This window comes from Pseudocercospora fijiensis (genome assembly GCF_000340215.1).
Source record: "Pseudocercospora fijiensis CIRAD86 unplaced genomic scaffold MYCFIscaffold_4, whole genome shotgun sequence".
Classification (NCBI taxonomy): Eukaryota; Fungi; Ascomycota; class Dothideomycetes; order Mycosphaerellales; family Mycosphaerellaceae; genus Pseudocercospora; species Pseudocercospora fijiensis.
The window spans coordinates 3,085,110-3,100,061 of record NW_006921535.1 but is presented as its reverse complement, the minus strand read 5'-3'; the positions used below and the strand labels follow the sequence as shown (position 1 = coordinate 3,100,061).

At 46.1% G+C, this 14,952-nt stretch overlaps 3 protein-coding genes across 3 annotated transcripts; 2 read left to right on the top strand and 1 right to left on the bottom strand.

Moving 5' to 3' along the window:
* Positions 1 to 9,980: 9,980 nt before the first annotated feature.
* Positions 9,981 to 11,928, top strand: MYCFIDRAFT_84870 (uncharacterized protein; the record flags this gene model as incomplete). The annotated part of the gene is made up of 7 exons (XM_007928301.1): positions 9,981 to 10,051; positions 10,258 to 10,474; positions 10,666 to 10,702; positions 10,755 to 10,866; positions 11,074 to 11,145; positions 11,249 to 11,619; positions 11,675 to 11,928. 7 exons carry the CDS (start codon positions 9,981 to 9,983, stop codon positions 11,926 to 11,928), a joined length of 1,134 nt encoding a protein of 377 aa, XP_007926492.1.
* A 349-nt stretch (positions 11,929 to 12,277) lies between these two features.
* On the bottom strand, positions 12,278 to 12,857 carry MYCFIDRAFT_84869 (uncharacterized protein; the record flags this gene model as incomplete). The annotated part of the gene is made up of 3 exons (XM_007928300.1): positions 12,278 to 12,348; positions 12,401 to 12,493; positions 12,551 to 12,857. The coding sequence occupies 3 exons, from the start codon at positions 12,855 to 12,857 to the stop codon at positions 12,278 to 12,280; spliced, it is 471 nt and encodes a 156-aa protein (XP_007926491.1).
* Positions 12,858 to 13,111: 254 nt separating this feature from the next.
* MYCFIDRAFT_46045 (uncharacterized protein) lies at positions 13,112 to 14,020 on the top strand (the record flags this gene model as incomplete). The annotated part of the gene is made up of 1 exon (XM_007927622.1): positions 13,112 to 14,020. One exon carries the CDS (start codon positions 13,112 to 13,114, stop codon positions 14,018 to 14,020), a length of 909 nt encoding a protein of 302 aa, XP_007925813.1.
* Between the last annotated feature and the right edge of the window lie 932 nt (positions 14,021 to 14,952).

Below are 14,952 nucleotides of genomic sequence, written 5' to 3'. Positions count from 1 at the left end.
TACTACTTTAGTAGCCTAGCGAAACCCGTCTAGGTCTTTACTAACTACAACAATCTTAAAACTATCTAGACGGTCTAACGGCTAAACCCTCGTTAAGTACGATAGACTATATTCCTTAAAGGTTTTAACTTCGAGATTTACTACTAGGCTAGGAAGAATAATCCCGCCGACGGTCCGTTAAGGAGATAGGACTATTAGACCGAGAACTAGGCGGTAAACTAACTATTGCTAACCCTCTAGCGAAAACTGTCGCTAGTAGATAGCGAAGCAATACCGTAGGCAGTTCGCGTTACTTACGCCCGGGCTATAATAACTAGTAGACTAAGGGAATCTACGACTAAGGAGATCTTAGGCTCCGCTATCGAAGAGAAGGCGGGAACTAAGAGCGAGATGTCCTAACTCGCTAGTGCTACTAAATGTATATAGTACGTACTACGCTCGGTCGCTAGGATACTACTAGCTAGCGAAACTATATTAGTAGACGTCTCGAAACCCTTCGTTAGCCTCGTCGCTTAGCTATAGCGCCGCGACGACTTTATCTAGTAGAAGAGAGATAAGCCGGGGGAGCGAACGAATACTAGTAGGCTCTAGAAATAGAGATTTAATAAGAAAGGCCTACTTCGATATAAAGGTAGACTATATATTCTAGAGGAACAATCGGTCCGCTAGGAAGTCTTATCTATATACTACGATTCAAAACTAGCGGGCTACTTCGGCGCGCTAAAGACTTTAGTACTAGCGTACCGATTACTATACTAGCTAGAGATAGAACGAGACGTTAAGGAATACGTTAAAACGTATCCTATTTATTAGAGGAGTAAGGCGAATCGCTAGCTACTATACGGAAAGCTCGCGAGCTTACTAGTACCTTCTAAGATCTAGTTAGAAATTAGCTTAGACTTTATTACTAAGCTGCCGCTAGCGAAATACAAGGGCTCCGTATATAATAGCATCCTCGTAATTGTCGACAGGCTGTCTAAAATAGCGTTATATATCCCTATATAGGAAACCTAGAAGACGCTAGACTTTGCGGAATGCTTCTTCGAAAGAGTTATATCGAGATTTAGGATACTAGACGGGATTGTTACCGATAGAGGGTCGCTGTTTACGTTAGGCTTCTAAACTAAACTCTGCTATTAGTGCTAGATAAAGCGACGGCTGTCTACTACGTACTATCCTTAAACCGATAGCTAAACGGAAGTTTAGAACTAGACTTTAGAAGGTTACCTACGTTCTTTTATTAGCGAAGCGTAGACGGACTAGGTATAGCAACTACCTTTTACTAAATTTGTATATAATAACTCTAAGCATTCTAGCATAGGCGAGACACCCTTCTTTATTATTAATAGTAAATACCTAAGATAGTCGGAACTATACGAGGACGTATAGCGAGAGAGGGAGGTACTAGTAGTAACGGATAGAATAGAATAGCTAAGAAGCGCGCGTAAGATTGCGACGGAGTACCTATATCGAGCGCAAGCCTACTAGTAGAAAGCGTATAATAGGCGGTATACGATACTAATGCTAGAGAAGGGCGACCTTGTCCTACTAAGTATAAAGAACCTAAAATTGCGTTAGCCTAGCCGCAAGCTAGGAATGCGATTCGTAGGGCCTTTCTAAGTAGAAAAAGCTATCGGAACGCAAGCGTATCGCCTAGCACTTCTATCTACCTACTAGATCTATAACTAGACCCCGTAGTAGTCCGGGTTAGGTTGGTTTGGTTTGCTAAGCCGAAATTCTGGTTTGGTTTAGTTTAGTTTGCTAAGCAACCGGTGCACGGACCGGTTTGCCGGCTACGTGCCGGCTACGGACAAAAACCTATCCTAAAACACGTCCAAATGGCCCGAAACACAGATGCAATCGTGTAGCGTATACAATATAGGGCCCCTATCGCGTCCGGGACTAAATCCGAGGTCGTCGTATATCGTCGCATATCGTCGCAGTTTAGTCGGATTTTCTCGGAAACTAGCTTAGACTAGCGGGGTAAAAAACCAAACCGGAACCAAACCGGAGGGGTACCGCTAAGAAACTAAACTATATACGTTCTATAGTTCGCAAACCGAACTACTACGGGGTCTATCTATAACGTCTTCTATATATCCCTATTACGCCCTTACTATAAAAGAGCTAGCGAAGAATAGGCGAATATAGCTACGCCTAAGATTCTTCTAGATAGTACTAAGGTATAGGAGGTAGAGAAGATCGTCGATAAAAGAAGCTAAGATAGGCAGACGTAGTATCGCCTACGCTAGAAGGGCTATAACGAGACGTATAATACCTAGGAAGGTAAAGAAAACTTTAAGGATATAGATAAGCTTCTCGAAGATTAGGAGAAAGCGAATAATAGGCGCAGAAAAGGAAAGAAGAAAAAAGGATAAGTATAGAATTATTATATTGCTATATAGTAGGGTAGCTGTAGCTAGCTACTATTAAACTAAAAGTTTATAAGAATACTAGAGCTCGACGAGTAGGCAGACCGCCTACGGAGCTATTATCTTATATAGAATAGTAGGATCTAGGCTCTTAACTAGGCCTTAATATAGAGGAAAGGGCCTTATAGCGCCCGAGCCGTTAGTAAGGCGATAGAGGTAAGTATATACGTAGCTAGTTATTGCCTTTAAATATCTTCTACGCCTAGAAGGCTCCGAGGCCTACCTACGTAGCAACGCCGGCAGCCTTAATAGCACTGCCTATAGTAGTAGTCGCTAGGGTAGGCTATTGCTATAGAGTAGTAATAGTAGGCAGACTGCTTACGGAGCGACTAGTACTAATATTAACTAGCATACTACTATCTTCGTCGCTAATAGAGCTACGACGAGGAGTATATAGAAGCGGCGTACTAGAGCGTATAGTATGTACTTCCGTAAGGTCCTCGTCCTTATCTATATCGCTTAACTCCTAGATACTACTATTACCGCGATAGCGGTATAGCTTGCCCTAGCGAGGGGTACGAGCGCGACGTAGAGGTAGCGAGAGCGAGCTAAGCCTACTAGATATAGCTATAGGATTATAGGAGCTATCGGACAGTAGGCTGCCCTCGCTATCGGTATCGCTAGAAGTAGAGAGACTGTTAGGATCCTAGAAAACCTTAGCGGGCTAAGTGCGAGTATACTTACGTAGCGATAGCGCGGCGATCTTAGTACCGCGAATATAGGTAGGAGGATTAGTACGACTAGTAAATACTACCTCGCTATCCTAGCGACGTCGGATCTCTTACTAAATAGTAGTACGACTACCGGTATTATATAGAGCAGCGCGCTTAATAGCCGTAAGAGCGGCCGGAGTACGCTCCGCCTTAGGTAATAGTATAGGTATATAGGCGCGACGCTAGCGAGTAGAAGTAAATATATTAGGCAAGTCGTTAGTACTACTAAGCTTCTTAGGCAAACTACGGCTAGCTACCTCCTTTTCTAAATCTTCCTCGTCGCTAGAGGAGTCTACGCTACGTATACGCTAAAATTCCTTAGTAAGATTGCGGTATAGCATCTTCTTAGGAGATAGGTTAATCGTTAACTCGCTACCGAGGGCGTCGCGCTAGCGAACGGTATTGCCGGAGCTAGAGCTAGAGCTACCTATACGGAGGATAGAACGAGGACTGCCTACGGAATAGCGGCGGGAACAGTAGACTAACGTAACGTATTCGTCCTTAGAATCGGTAAATATATCGCCGTAGGTACGCTTAGTAGTAACTAGCGTAGCGTTAAGTATAGCTAATAGAAGAGGCATACCTTAGTCGGAGCGCGGACGACGCTTACTTAGAGTACTAGGCAGTTAGTTCTACTACTCGTTTATAATAGCGCGATCTAGGCGATCGTTAGTACGTATAGCGTACTCGGATAGATGCTAACAAGGTTAGTAATATTACCGTAGGCAGACAGAGGGCGGAATATACTACGAGAGAGCCTAAGACGCGCGATAAAGTACGCTACGAAGGGTAATTACTAGAATCGAGTAGCTACTACGCTAGTACTAGGCTCTAATAATCCTATATAGAACGAGGCGGCTATATATTAATACCCTATGCGAGACTACTATAGTTTAACTCTACCTCGACTAATCGAATAGTACGGTTTAGAGTGCGTATAGCTAGGAATAGTATATAGGCCGTAGTCGTAGCCCGACGAGAGGCGCGAACGATAGTATAGCGCTTATTAGTATTATTAACGCCGTCGGTAAGATAGTCTACTATGCGACGATAATCTAGGTAGAGCTAACGGATATAGTTAATATAGCCTATCTAGGCGGGACCTAACTATAGGAGGTTAGTAGGCGGACCGATAGTAGTATCGAGAAAACGTACCTCCTCGTAGCCTCCCTTATATAGGCGTTAGCACTTGTTATACGCTCGATAAGCTACGCGCTTATAAAGCGTACCTCTAGCGAGGGACTTAGCGTAGCGCTTATAAGAGATAACTATAACTACCGCGGTCGTAGCGAGGTCTTTAGGTCGCTACTAGTAGTTAGAATCCTCTAATAAGGCCTCTACTAGCTTACGAATTTCCTAATAACTACTACGGCCGTTAGGGCGACAGCCCGTAATATAGGCGCCGGCTATACTATAAGTCTCCTCCTAGTAACAAGCGGGTCGATAGGGGAATATAGGTTAGGGCTATAGCGAAATAGAGGGTAATATAGTAGCGGGGCGCTTGCGATCGCGAAGTGTATATAGGTATAGGTACGAGAATAGAACGAGAGCGCGTCGCCTTATTATAAGAGTCTACGCGTTACTGCCTATAGAGCGACAGCGGAATAACGGCTAACCTAGTAACTACGTAACTAAAATAAACAACCCGACCGGTAATAGGGTTGTAAAGCCGTACGCGTATCGCCTATACTAGTAGAGAGCAATAGAAATATAAGGAAATAGGAGAGTCCTAGCTAATAGGCGCGCCGCGTAGGCGTATAGCGGTAATATCGAAAGAGGGGCCTATACGCTATATATAAAGCTTAGCTAGCTAGAGCGGCGGAGCGGCCCGAAAGCCCGGCCTTAGGTATCGAGACCCTAGATATTATAGGCGGGCTGCCTATAGGCTACGATAGTATCTAGCTTATATACTAGCCGATATTATAACGTATACCGGAGTAGGTAGGCGGTTTGGCTACTAAGGACACTAGCCTAGAGAGGAGGCGCCTATAAAGATCTCGGTAGTAGGCTAATAGAATCGGTCTGTTCCCGTAGGGGTCGCGATAAGCCGAGCTTTTCCCGACGGACCGGAGTCCGACGGCGGACCTCCGGCGGGCTACGTCGCTTAAGCCTATAAAGGCTACGTCGCTTACCCCTATCGGTAGGGATAAAAGAGGCACTACGCTTCCCTCTCTCTCGGATTTCCTAAGATTATTCTAGTATTACGGATAGAGGCTATTATATTGCTATATAACCTAATACTCGTCTTATATATCCTTACTTCTAACGATATCCTAATATATAAGACTATAGCTTTATAGCCTTACTATAGAGCTAGTAATAGTACCGATCGATATCTAGCAATCCTTTAGGCCTATAGTAGTAGTTGTTATAGTACTTATAGCTAGGAAGGGTATATATATAGTTAGCAAGAATCTCGGTAGTATAGTTGCTATCTTTACGCTCTTTAGTAATAAAGGCAAGACTATCTATATTCTATTAATTATTCGGCTTTAATTTGCTAACCTTAAGGATAGCTCTAGCTCCGGCATCTTTAGTAGTAGTCTTAAACTCGATATTAATCTTAATCTTGTCTTTAGCATTATTTATTAATTCTATAGCGTAGTCGAGAGCCTTATTGTAATCTTCCGCTATAAAAGAAATTAGTATAGGTTAAGCGGAAGTAGCCGTTAGGCAAGAGCGATAGTAAGGGAACCTTACCCTTCTTCTAACTCTACTTAAACTAGTTACCCTTCGCGACCTTTGCGGCGGATACGATTAATATATAGTCGCCGACGTAGAGCTACTTCTTCTACGCTTCTTCGTTAGCCTAATAGTACGTGTCTTCGGCGTATTAAGTGCTAGCGCTAGTACGGTTATAGTTCTCGAAAGCGAGCTTATTATTACTAGTAAGAAGGCGCTAGGTTTGCTTATACTATAGGTCCTTACGAGGGTTATAAGAGACCGTAGAAATATCCTCCTTATTTATCTACTAACTATTAACTAGGCGCCGCGCCTACGCTAGCACCGTATTAGCTAAGCGTATTAACTCGCTAACTTTAACTTCGCTAGCTATAACTTCTTCTTCTTCCTTTTCTATAGTAGTAGCGCTATCGTTAACCTAGAAGTCCTTTTAAGCCGCTACCTCGAAGGCCGGTATATTACTAAACTTCTCCTACTACGCTATCTTCTTCTTTCCGTCGACTGCCTTCTTTCTACCGATTGCCTTCTTCTCGACTACCTTCTTCTCGACCGCCTTCTTCTTACCCTTAGTAGGCGACTCGCGCCGCTTAACCGCTTCCTTATATATAGGAAGGTCCTTCGAAGCCGCTTTCCGCGATCGAGACGCCCGCTCTATAGCCGAGTATTCGAGATATAGACGCTATAACTTAGTCGCTATCGATATAGCGATAAGAATAGCAACTTCTAGAGGTAACAAGGCGTAATAATATATATTAAAGAGGCTAGTTAATAAGCGGTATAATAATAGGTATAGAGAAGGCTAATCGACGCGTTCTATAAGGCTTAAAAAACTAAGGTCTTAGTATTCTTAACCTTCTAGCAAAACATAGTAAAGAGGCAGAGTCGGATAATATAAAAAATCTTAATTGTTTAAGTCTCGAAATATAGCGTTACGGAGTAAGGCTAGCCCTTAAGATGCATACTTAAGGCCTACTCTTATATGCCCTCTACTGCCTCGATTCGATCTAAAGTAGTATAGTATAAAATATAAAGCGGACACTAGCGTAGCATACGGCAGAGTTGCCTTTAGCTGCTCTATATTAAGTATAGGCAAGGACGTAGATATAAGGTCTAGCAGATTCCGCGTACTATGCTGCAATGTAATGCCTATATACTTATCCCTAGTCTTGTTATTAACAATCTAGCGCTCCTTAAAGCTATTTCCTAGATTAATAATTACGCTTCTAAAATGGTCCTTAACCTATTAGTTGTCTACGTCTTTAATATAGTATACGACAGGTCCTCTTACTAATAACACTTTGTTCTAGTTTGTAAAAAGGCAAGAAGCTAACTATCTTAGTAATAGAGGAATCGATAGCTTAAAGACCTAATATTAAGTAATCTAGTTAGGTAGTAATTTTAGGTAGCCCTTCTCCTTTACTACGTAAGGACATAGTAGTTGCAATTCGAACGTCGTCGCCTATTAAGGTACCCTTAATTTAAGTATAACTATAGCAGACTTCGTTTCTACTTCTAAGTCTATCTCGCCTCTCTACGGCTAGTCCCTACGCTAAATAATTTAAACATCCTATCCGCTAACGGAGAATCGCAAAGTGCTTAAAATGTAAAGGTGCGTAGCTATAACTGCCGATAGTCGCGAATAATCGATGTTGCACGACTACATATAGCCTCTAATCTAGCTAAGCAGTCTTAATATATTCGGCGGGCAGCATACAATAGTAAAACACTCGCTGCGTTTCGAAAGAGATTCGTTACTAGAGGCAAGCTAATTATTATAAGTAAAACCCTCGCTATCGTAGGATATCGACGTTAGTATCGTATTGTGTAAGCAAAGCTCTATAATATCGGCAAATTTTGTATCTAGGTTAATTTAGATAAGTCGCCGCGCAAGTATTATTACTCCTATAGATACGTAGGTTTTAGAGTAGTAGCCGCCCTTATCTATTCTTTAAGGAAGAAAGAAGTCCTATCCGAAGCCCTTCTACTGCTCTATTACGCCGATACCGCCTAGTAACGCACACCTTTCGATCGGTTATATTCGCCTAGAGCTAGTATAAAGCTGTCTTAAGATCCTAGCTAGATAAAGGCTCTATTCTAACTAGTTCTACTATAGCCGTAAGTAGATATATAGCCTATACGGAATGTCCTTCGATAGTAAGCTACTTAACGATAGGCACGCGAGCTTAATAATGCCTACGATACGTAAGCTTCGAAGACGATATTAGGATATATCGTACGTACTATAGACATTTTAGCGCGTCTATAGGATAGAATACTAGGCGCCTTAAGAAGCTGCCTCCGCTTTTCCGCGCTTTCTATAAGAAGTAGTTCTTATTACCTACGCCTTTGCAATTGCCTCGCTTAGTAATAAAATAACGCGTAAGTACGAGATACTTCAGATCCGCGGTACGGTTATATAGTCTAAGTAATATAAGCTCGATCTTAGGATAGCTAGGATAGCTATATAGCTAAGGCTCGCCTAGACTAAAGGTCTTATATAGGAGATCTATAATATATCGAACTACTAGCGCTAATAATAAGTTATTTCGGTAGAAGTCGCTATAAGCTTATATAGCCTTAGTTAGGTAGTAGCTGTATTTATATATCTTATATATATCTTATAAGTTAGTAAATCGTTTTCCTAGCTCGACTATAGTATAATAAATATTTATCTAGCTACTAAGTAGACCTAATTATCTTAACTAGTTCCTAGATAGTATAATTAACTTCTAGGATAGCGTTATACTTAAAAAGATAATATAGTACTCTTTCTATCTATTTAGTAATATCCGAGTCCTAGAAGAAATAGTTAGAAACTAGCTAGATAATAGGTTACTTATTATATATAGAATACTAGTTTAGTCTAAAGGTATTATATCTACTAGGATCTTTTAAGTATAGACTCTCTATAAATAGTACTAGACTTCTAGTCTATCTAGGATTAGCTCGAGGCTCGTTAGACTAGCGGTATAGGATACGCTCTAGCGATACAAAGCGACCTATAACGCTGCGCCGTCGCTATTATAGAGTGTCTCTAACCCAACCCTAACCCTAACCCTAACGCCGCAGCTCCCGACATCTCACCCTATGCTATACGCCCCGGCGTAGGACCACCTGCTCCCGCCCCGATTGAAATCCCATCTCACGCATATACTGACTCCCCGGCAATTGTGTTCTCGGCACAATCAAATGCAGTCACCGATAGCATCACCAGTCAAGGCACCGACGATATCATTCCTAATACGCCAGGCCAATACTACGTGGATGGCGAACCCGCGAGGCTGCCGCGTGTGAAACGCCTGTCGATCTACACGCAAGCACAAGCACCGCCAAAATCGAGCGTGAGAATTGCTGCTGGTGTCTGTGAAGAAACGCAATCATGCTACCAAAAATTGTGCATCAACGCACTAGCACCGTGGCCCGCTTTTGCCAATGTCGCAATGCCTGGCCTGGACATCCTTGAATGCCTCCTTGCTCTTTATTTCAAGCACTTTGACCCAACCATTCCAACGTTCCACAAAGCACTCTTTGCTAGGACCTCACACGAATGCATTGAAATCATGGCCATGGCTTCCCTCGGCAGCCATTATTTGGCTGAAGACTTGTACTCCGCCAGGTTCACGGCATCTATGCATGAAATGGCAAGGCGCTGTCTCTTGTATATGAAGGAGAGCATAGTAGACGATGCTGTCTTTTCCATCTCACACCACTCAGCTGAGCTTCTGCAACTGATAGGTGCGGCTTTCTGTGGAGACAAGCGCCTTGTTCGCTCAGCAATGGAATGATAGACTCTTTGATGGCATATGCCTTCCTTGAGAAGCCATCCCTACTCCTGAAAGAGTCTGGGACGCTGTTTCTGCCGCAGAATGGCAGGCCATCTCCTCTCCCGCGTCGCTGCAGCCAAGCTTGAACGAAAGCCTTCGGGCTATCTATATAGACAAGAAGCTCTCACCAGAAAGAGGAGAATTTGCTCGAATCGTCATCATTCATGGTCTTTACCAGCGGCTATGGGAGGTCGAACGATACTACGAAAACCCTTTGTCTCAATGGACGCCAACAGCGAATCGGCAATCAAGCTCTGAACTCTTGACACAAGCTCCAATCTGGCTGCCATCCATCCCTACCTTTACCAAATGGCAAAACTCAGCATGCGATGCGCTTGACATCCTTCATTGGCAAGCCAATGCCACGATTGGACAAGCGAGCGGACTCGAGCATCCCACTGTACTACATCTACACCTCGCCAGAATTGTACTGCTCACGCCCTACAAGCAGACTGTTGAGTTGGCACGAGCTGTAATCAGTGCATCTGCACATACAGAATCTGCCAAGGCGAACCGGCAGCTCATCCAGAGATGGGCCATACAGCACCAGTTCAAGGCTAGGCTTGCTATCATACATGCTGGCGTGGTTTTCTGGCATGTTCGAAGGTACTCGATCGATGGCTTCTATGAAGCTCCAGCTGTGGGACTCGCTGCACTCATCCTTTGGGCATTCGGCACCTACCGCAAAGCACCTGGCCGCTCCGCGCCTGCATCCAGCGATCAAGAGTTTGCCTCATGTCATCCACACATGGCACCTAACGAAAAGTCCCACGAGCGTGAAAATACCACTACACTCCTCGACAGAATGAGCATTTTGGTCACCGTCTGTCTTCTTGTATCACCGTGCTTCTCAGGAACCACTGCATTTGCAAGCGACAACGGCCGATACTAAATTTAGCACTTTTTTTCACTTCACTCGCGGATGGGCTCCGCTGAAACAGCACCACAATAGTGGCAGTGGACGAACAATTGGGCGAAGACAACCTGACCGCACTACAATAATCGTGAATAGAGAACAATAGAGACCTGCTGGCTATTGTGCTGACGGCAGGTAAGAGTATTTAGTTCTGCATCTTCCATATCTTCATCTTCTCTCTCTTCAGACCAGTCTTCACTCACGCGCTGGACGCCACCACCATTCCTGCTCACCCAACTTGCACAAGAAGAAGAAGAAGACAATGACAGCGACAAGAGCATCAGCACGTCTGGCGGCGCGTGCGGCCGCAGAAGCAATGCCGCCGCCGCCACCGCCGCAAAGGCAGGTGAAGAAGAGAAAGGCCGAGGAGGCCTCATTCCCTCCTCCACCTCAAGCCAAGAGGCGCTCAACAAAATTCCTCTCCTCTACCTCGAATCAATTTCGGAATGCCAAAGCCGTCGTCTGAAAAGGCCTCTACACCAGCTGCAAAGACTCCAAAGTTGAAGTTGCAATCCAAAACCTCATCGTCCGGCCCGCCTGATCGGCCCAGCACGCCTTGCCGACACGGCGGCAGCAAGGTAAGCTCCATCGCAACTTGTGTGCTTCACATCTCGGAGATCACCTTTCCGACTTCGTAGCCAGAAGCTTCTTGTGAAAGACAAGTGCTAACAACGTCTTTAGGTCCGTGCTTCGGACACCAGTGGCTTCGGCCAAGAAAGAGACAGCAAAGAAGCCGCGCCGTGAGCGAGACTTCTTCACCTCGACACCACACTACCATCCGCCTCACTCGCTCATGGAGGCCACACCAGCCATGCTGCGCGATGACTTCGCCGCCATTTTCGGAGACGCCGACAGAGTCGAAGCGACTCTCATCAAGAAGGAGCCCGCGGTTGACTCGCTCGGCCAGATCGCGCATGGCAGCCACGCGCGCGCGAAAGAAGAGAAGGCCAAGCGCCTTGAAGACTTCAAGAAGAAGCAAAACCGTCGCAAGACCAGCAGCCGCAAGGACGATGGCGCACGCGGTCGGCAGCAGGTGCAGCTCAAGGGCGACAGTAAGTTCCATCTTGTTCTCGCCACCACGTTTTCAAATGCTAACCAATGCGACAGACTGGGTCCTCTTCGACGTTGTTCGCGGCTACCCACCAACACTCGAATCAGAGCCACCAGCAATCTTCACCAAGTACGAGCGCTTTGAGCCAGGTAATCGCAAGATCGTCGCATACAATCTCGAGTCATTCTCTGTGGGTCTGAAAACCACCCCACCGCATTTCGAGGGCTGCGAGGTACAGTACGCCAAAGCCGGACCAAAGCTCGTCAAGATCTCGAAGGGCAAGGAGGCGGCAGATACAGCTACACCATGAGTCAGCATTACCAGACACACCATCACAGCAAGACACTACGACATAATAGCGACACACCTTATCAGCATGCTCTGACTACGACACCCGAGATACCAGCGTTCACAGCGACACACCTTTCCAGCATAGCATTACAACACCCGAGGTGCCAGCACAGTACAGAGCAGGTGCAGAAACCAGCCTACCATCACATCGATCAGCACATGCCATCATTTCGTCACACGGCGTGAACTACGACGACATACCTAATCAGCATGACAGGACAGCATGAGGTCGCAAATTCCAGCGCAATGCAGCGCAGTCCGGTGCAGGATACATTGGGACAGCTGCGATCGATCGCTGCTTACATAGCTCACGATGAGGTTTTGGAATGTACACAGAGAGCAATGCCGCCTAGCACAAGACCCATACCAATCCAGGTATCTAGGCGTATTAGCTAGTGCAATGCCAGACATGATGGCCAAGAGCCACATACCACGAGAGATGACCTTTCCTTCTGCCCACCATTCTCCCAGAACTGTAAATAGAAACGCCAATGAGTTCGTAATTGGTACAGTAAGACTCAATTCTGCCATTTTCCACATCAGTCAGACATCCATGATTCGTGAACTCGCACTGCACTTACCGGCTTGACCAACCAGAATAAAAAACCACACGCTGCCAGTGACATTCAAGAGCAACGGAAGCGCGTAGGCAGGATTCTTGAGCAGATCGTACACAGCATACGCAATGCCCCATATCTTCTTCTTCAACCATGGCGTGTTCGGACTTTCCAACAGTGGCCGCGAAGGCTTGGGCTGCGTGTCGCGTGTTATGGCTGCTCTTCTCATGAAAGGAGTGGTGAGACCCCAGCAGGCTCCGACGATCAGAAATCCCAATACCCAGCGGAATATGGAAGGCGAAGGCTCTGGGAGAGGCGCGTCGGGGTCCATGATAGAATAGACGATTATGGGTCTGGGACGGAGAAAGAGTCAAGGCATGAAGTCGTCCTTCACATGCCAAGCAATGATACCGACGACCTCTACACATCATCATCCACGGCTATTGCGCCGGGTGGTAAGGCGTCTCTCATACAACGACATACTAAGGCTAGGTCGCTTCTCACTACTTGCCCTCGCATTGCAGTTGCAGCATATTCGCTATGCCTCCCTCCCGCATCTCTCCTCCGCCCACGAGCGACTCCCCCATGGGCCTCACACCCGAACAGAAGCAGCAATGGGCCCAGAACGGCTACCTGCTCATCCCAGACGCACTTTCGCAATCTGAAGTCGCAGAACTCATGTCGGAGACCCAAAAGATGCTCTCGAACTTCGACCTCTCCAACCATCCCATGACCCGCTTTAGCACCGGCGAATCCAGTGCCCACGTTGGAGACGACTATTTCTTGACATCCGGCGACAAAATCCGCTACTTCTTCGAAGAAGCCGCCTTCTCCGCCGACGGGAAGCTCTTGAAGCCAAAAGAGAAAGCGATCAACAAAATCGGACATTATCTCCATCATTTGAATCCGAAGTTCAAAAAGGCCAGCATCAACGCACAGAATGCCGATATAGCTCGAGATCTTGGCTTCAAAGATCCAAGAGTCCTACAGAGCATGATCATCTGCAAACAACCAGAGATCGGTGGCCGCGTGCCTCCACATCAGGATAGCGTCTTTCTCTACACCGATCCGCCTTCGGCTGTGGGCTTTTGGTACGCGCTCGAGGACTGCACGGTGGAGAATGGATGTTTGAGCTTCGCGCCGGGATCACACCGCAGAGCGCCGATCACGAATCGCTTTGTCAGGAACGAGAGCAATACGGGCACAACGTTTGTGAAGAATGAGGGTTCGCAATGGCCGGAGGGACTCGAGAAGGAGCAGGGGAAGCAGGAGCAGGAGGAGACGTATCAGCTTGGAGAAGTCAAGGCTGGGACTCTGGTGCTTATACATGGAAACATTCTGCACAAGAGCGAGAAGAATACGAGTTTGAAGGGGAGGATGATATATACTTTTCATATGATCGAAGGTGGGCACGAATATGATGCGAAGAATTGGTTGCAGCCGCCGGAAGAAGGCTTCACGGCGCTCAATGAGGCTGTTGGTGCCGCATTATGAAAAGGCAATGGAGGTGCGGATTACGAATCATGAGCATGAAAGAAGACAGATATTGCCATCCGACGACCGAGACCGGCAAACCCACCCAGCCTGATATATTTTTCGGAACGTCATCAACTAGCTCTCACAACAAGTTTTTGCGCAAATTCGGGCGGGAGACTTGACCAGTGCAACCCCATGGCGTCAAATGGAAAGCTTTTCTCTTGGTTGAAACAGCAGAGAGAATTGCGATGCACCTTGCAAAGACTCGGGAGCTTCTGTCGAGTCCGACAGCACCTGGCATTATCTGGCATCATGGCCCATATACCCCATCGAAAACGCCGGCACCAAACAGATAATTATGGATCTTTGTCTGCTACCACCTCACCACTCTGGCCTTGGTTTCTTTGGTCATACACGCATACGACGACTTGCAGCATGACAGGAAGAGTCGCGTCTTGTTTGTCAGTATATTTTTGGAGGCTGAACACTTTGTGAACTTCCCATCATCGTCCTGGCAAACTCTGAAGCGGAAGCAGTTCTTCGCCAGCCTCTTGGCCACGGGCGTCGTTCGTCGGCTTCAACTGGTCCAAGAGCCACAGCACGTCAACAGGCATTGCCCCACAACAACGGCAGCGGGTCGATATGCTTCAAAGACCGTAACTGCACTGCGCCTTGAGTGTTCGAGAACTCCTAGTCATCCTTTCAAGCTAAGTATCTACATATAGGTGCTAACAACTTTAGGCTATACTGACTAGCCCTTGCTCTTCTTAAGATAGTCAAGCGCTAAAATAGGCCTCATACAGTGCGATAAGCGAGATGGCGACGGCGGTGATCCCTGAACGCGGGCTTCGACTGTTATCCGCTATGGCCTCGTCTGGGTGCATCTATCTTCCGTCTTTAGCGTCTCCTCTGACCTAGTATATCGTGCTGCCGATTCGTGCTACCTTCCA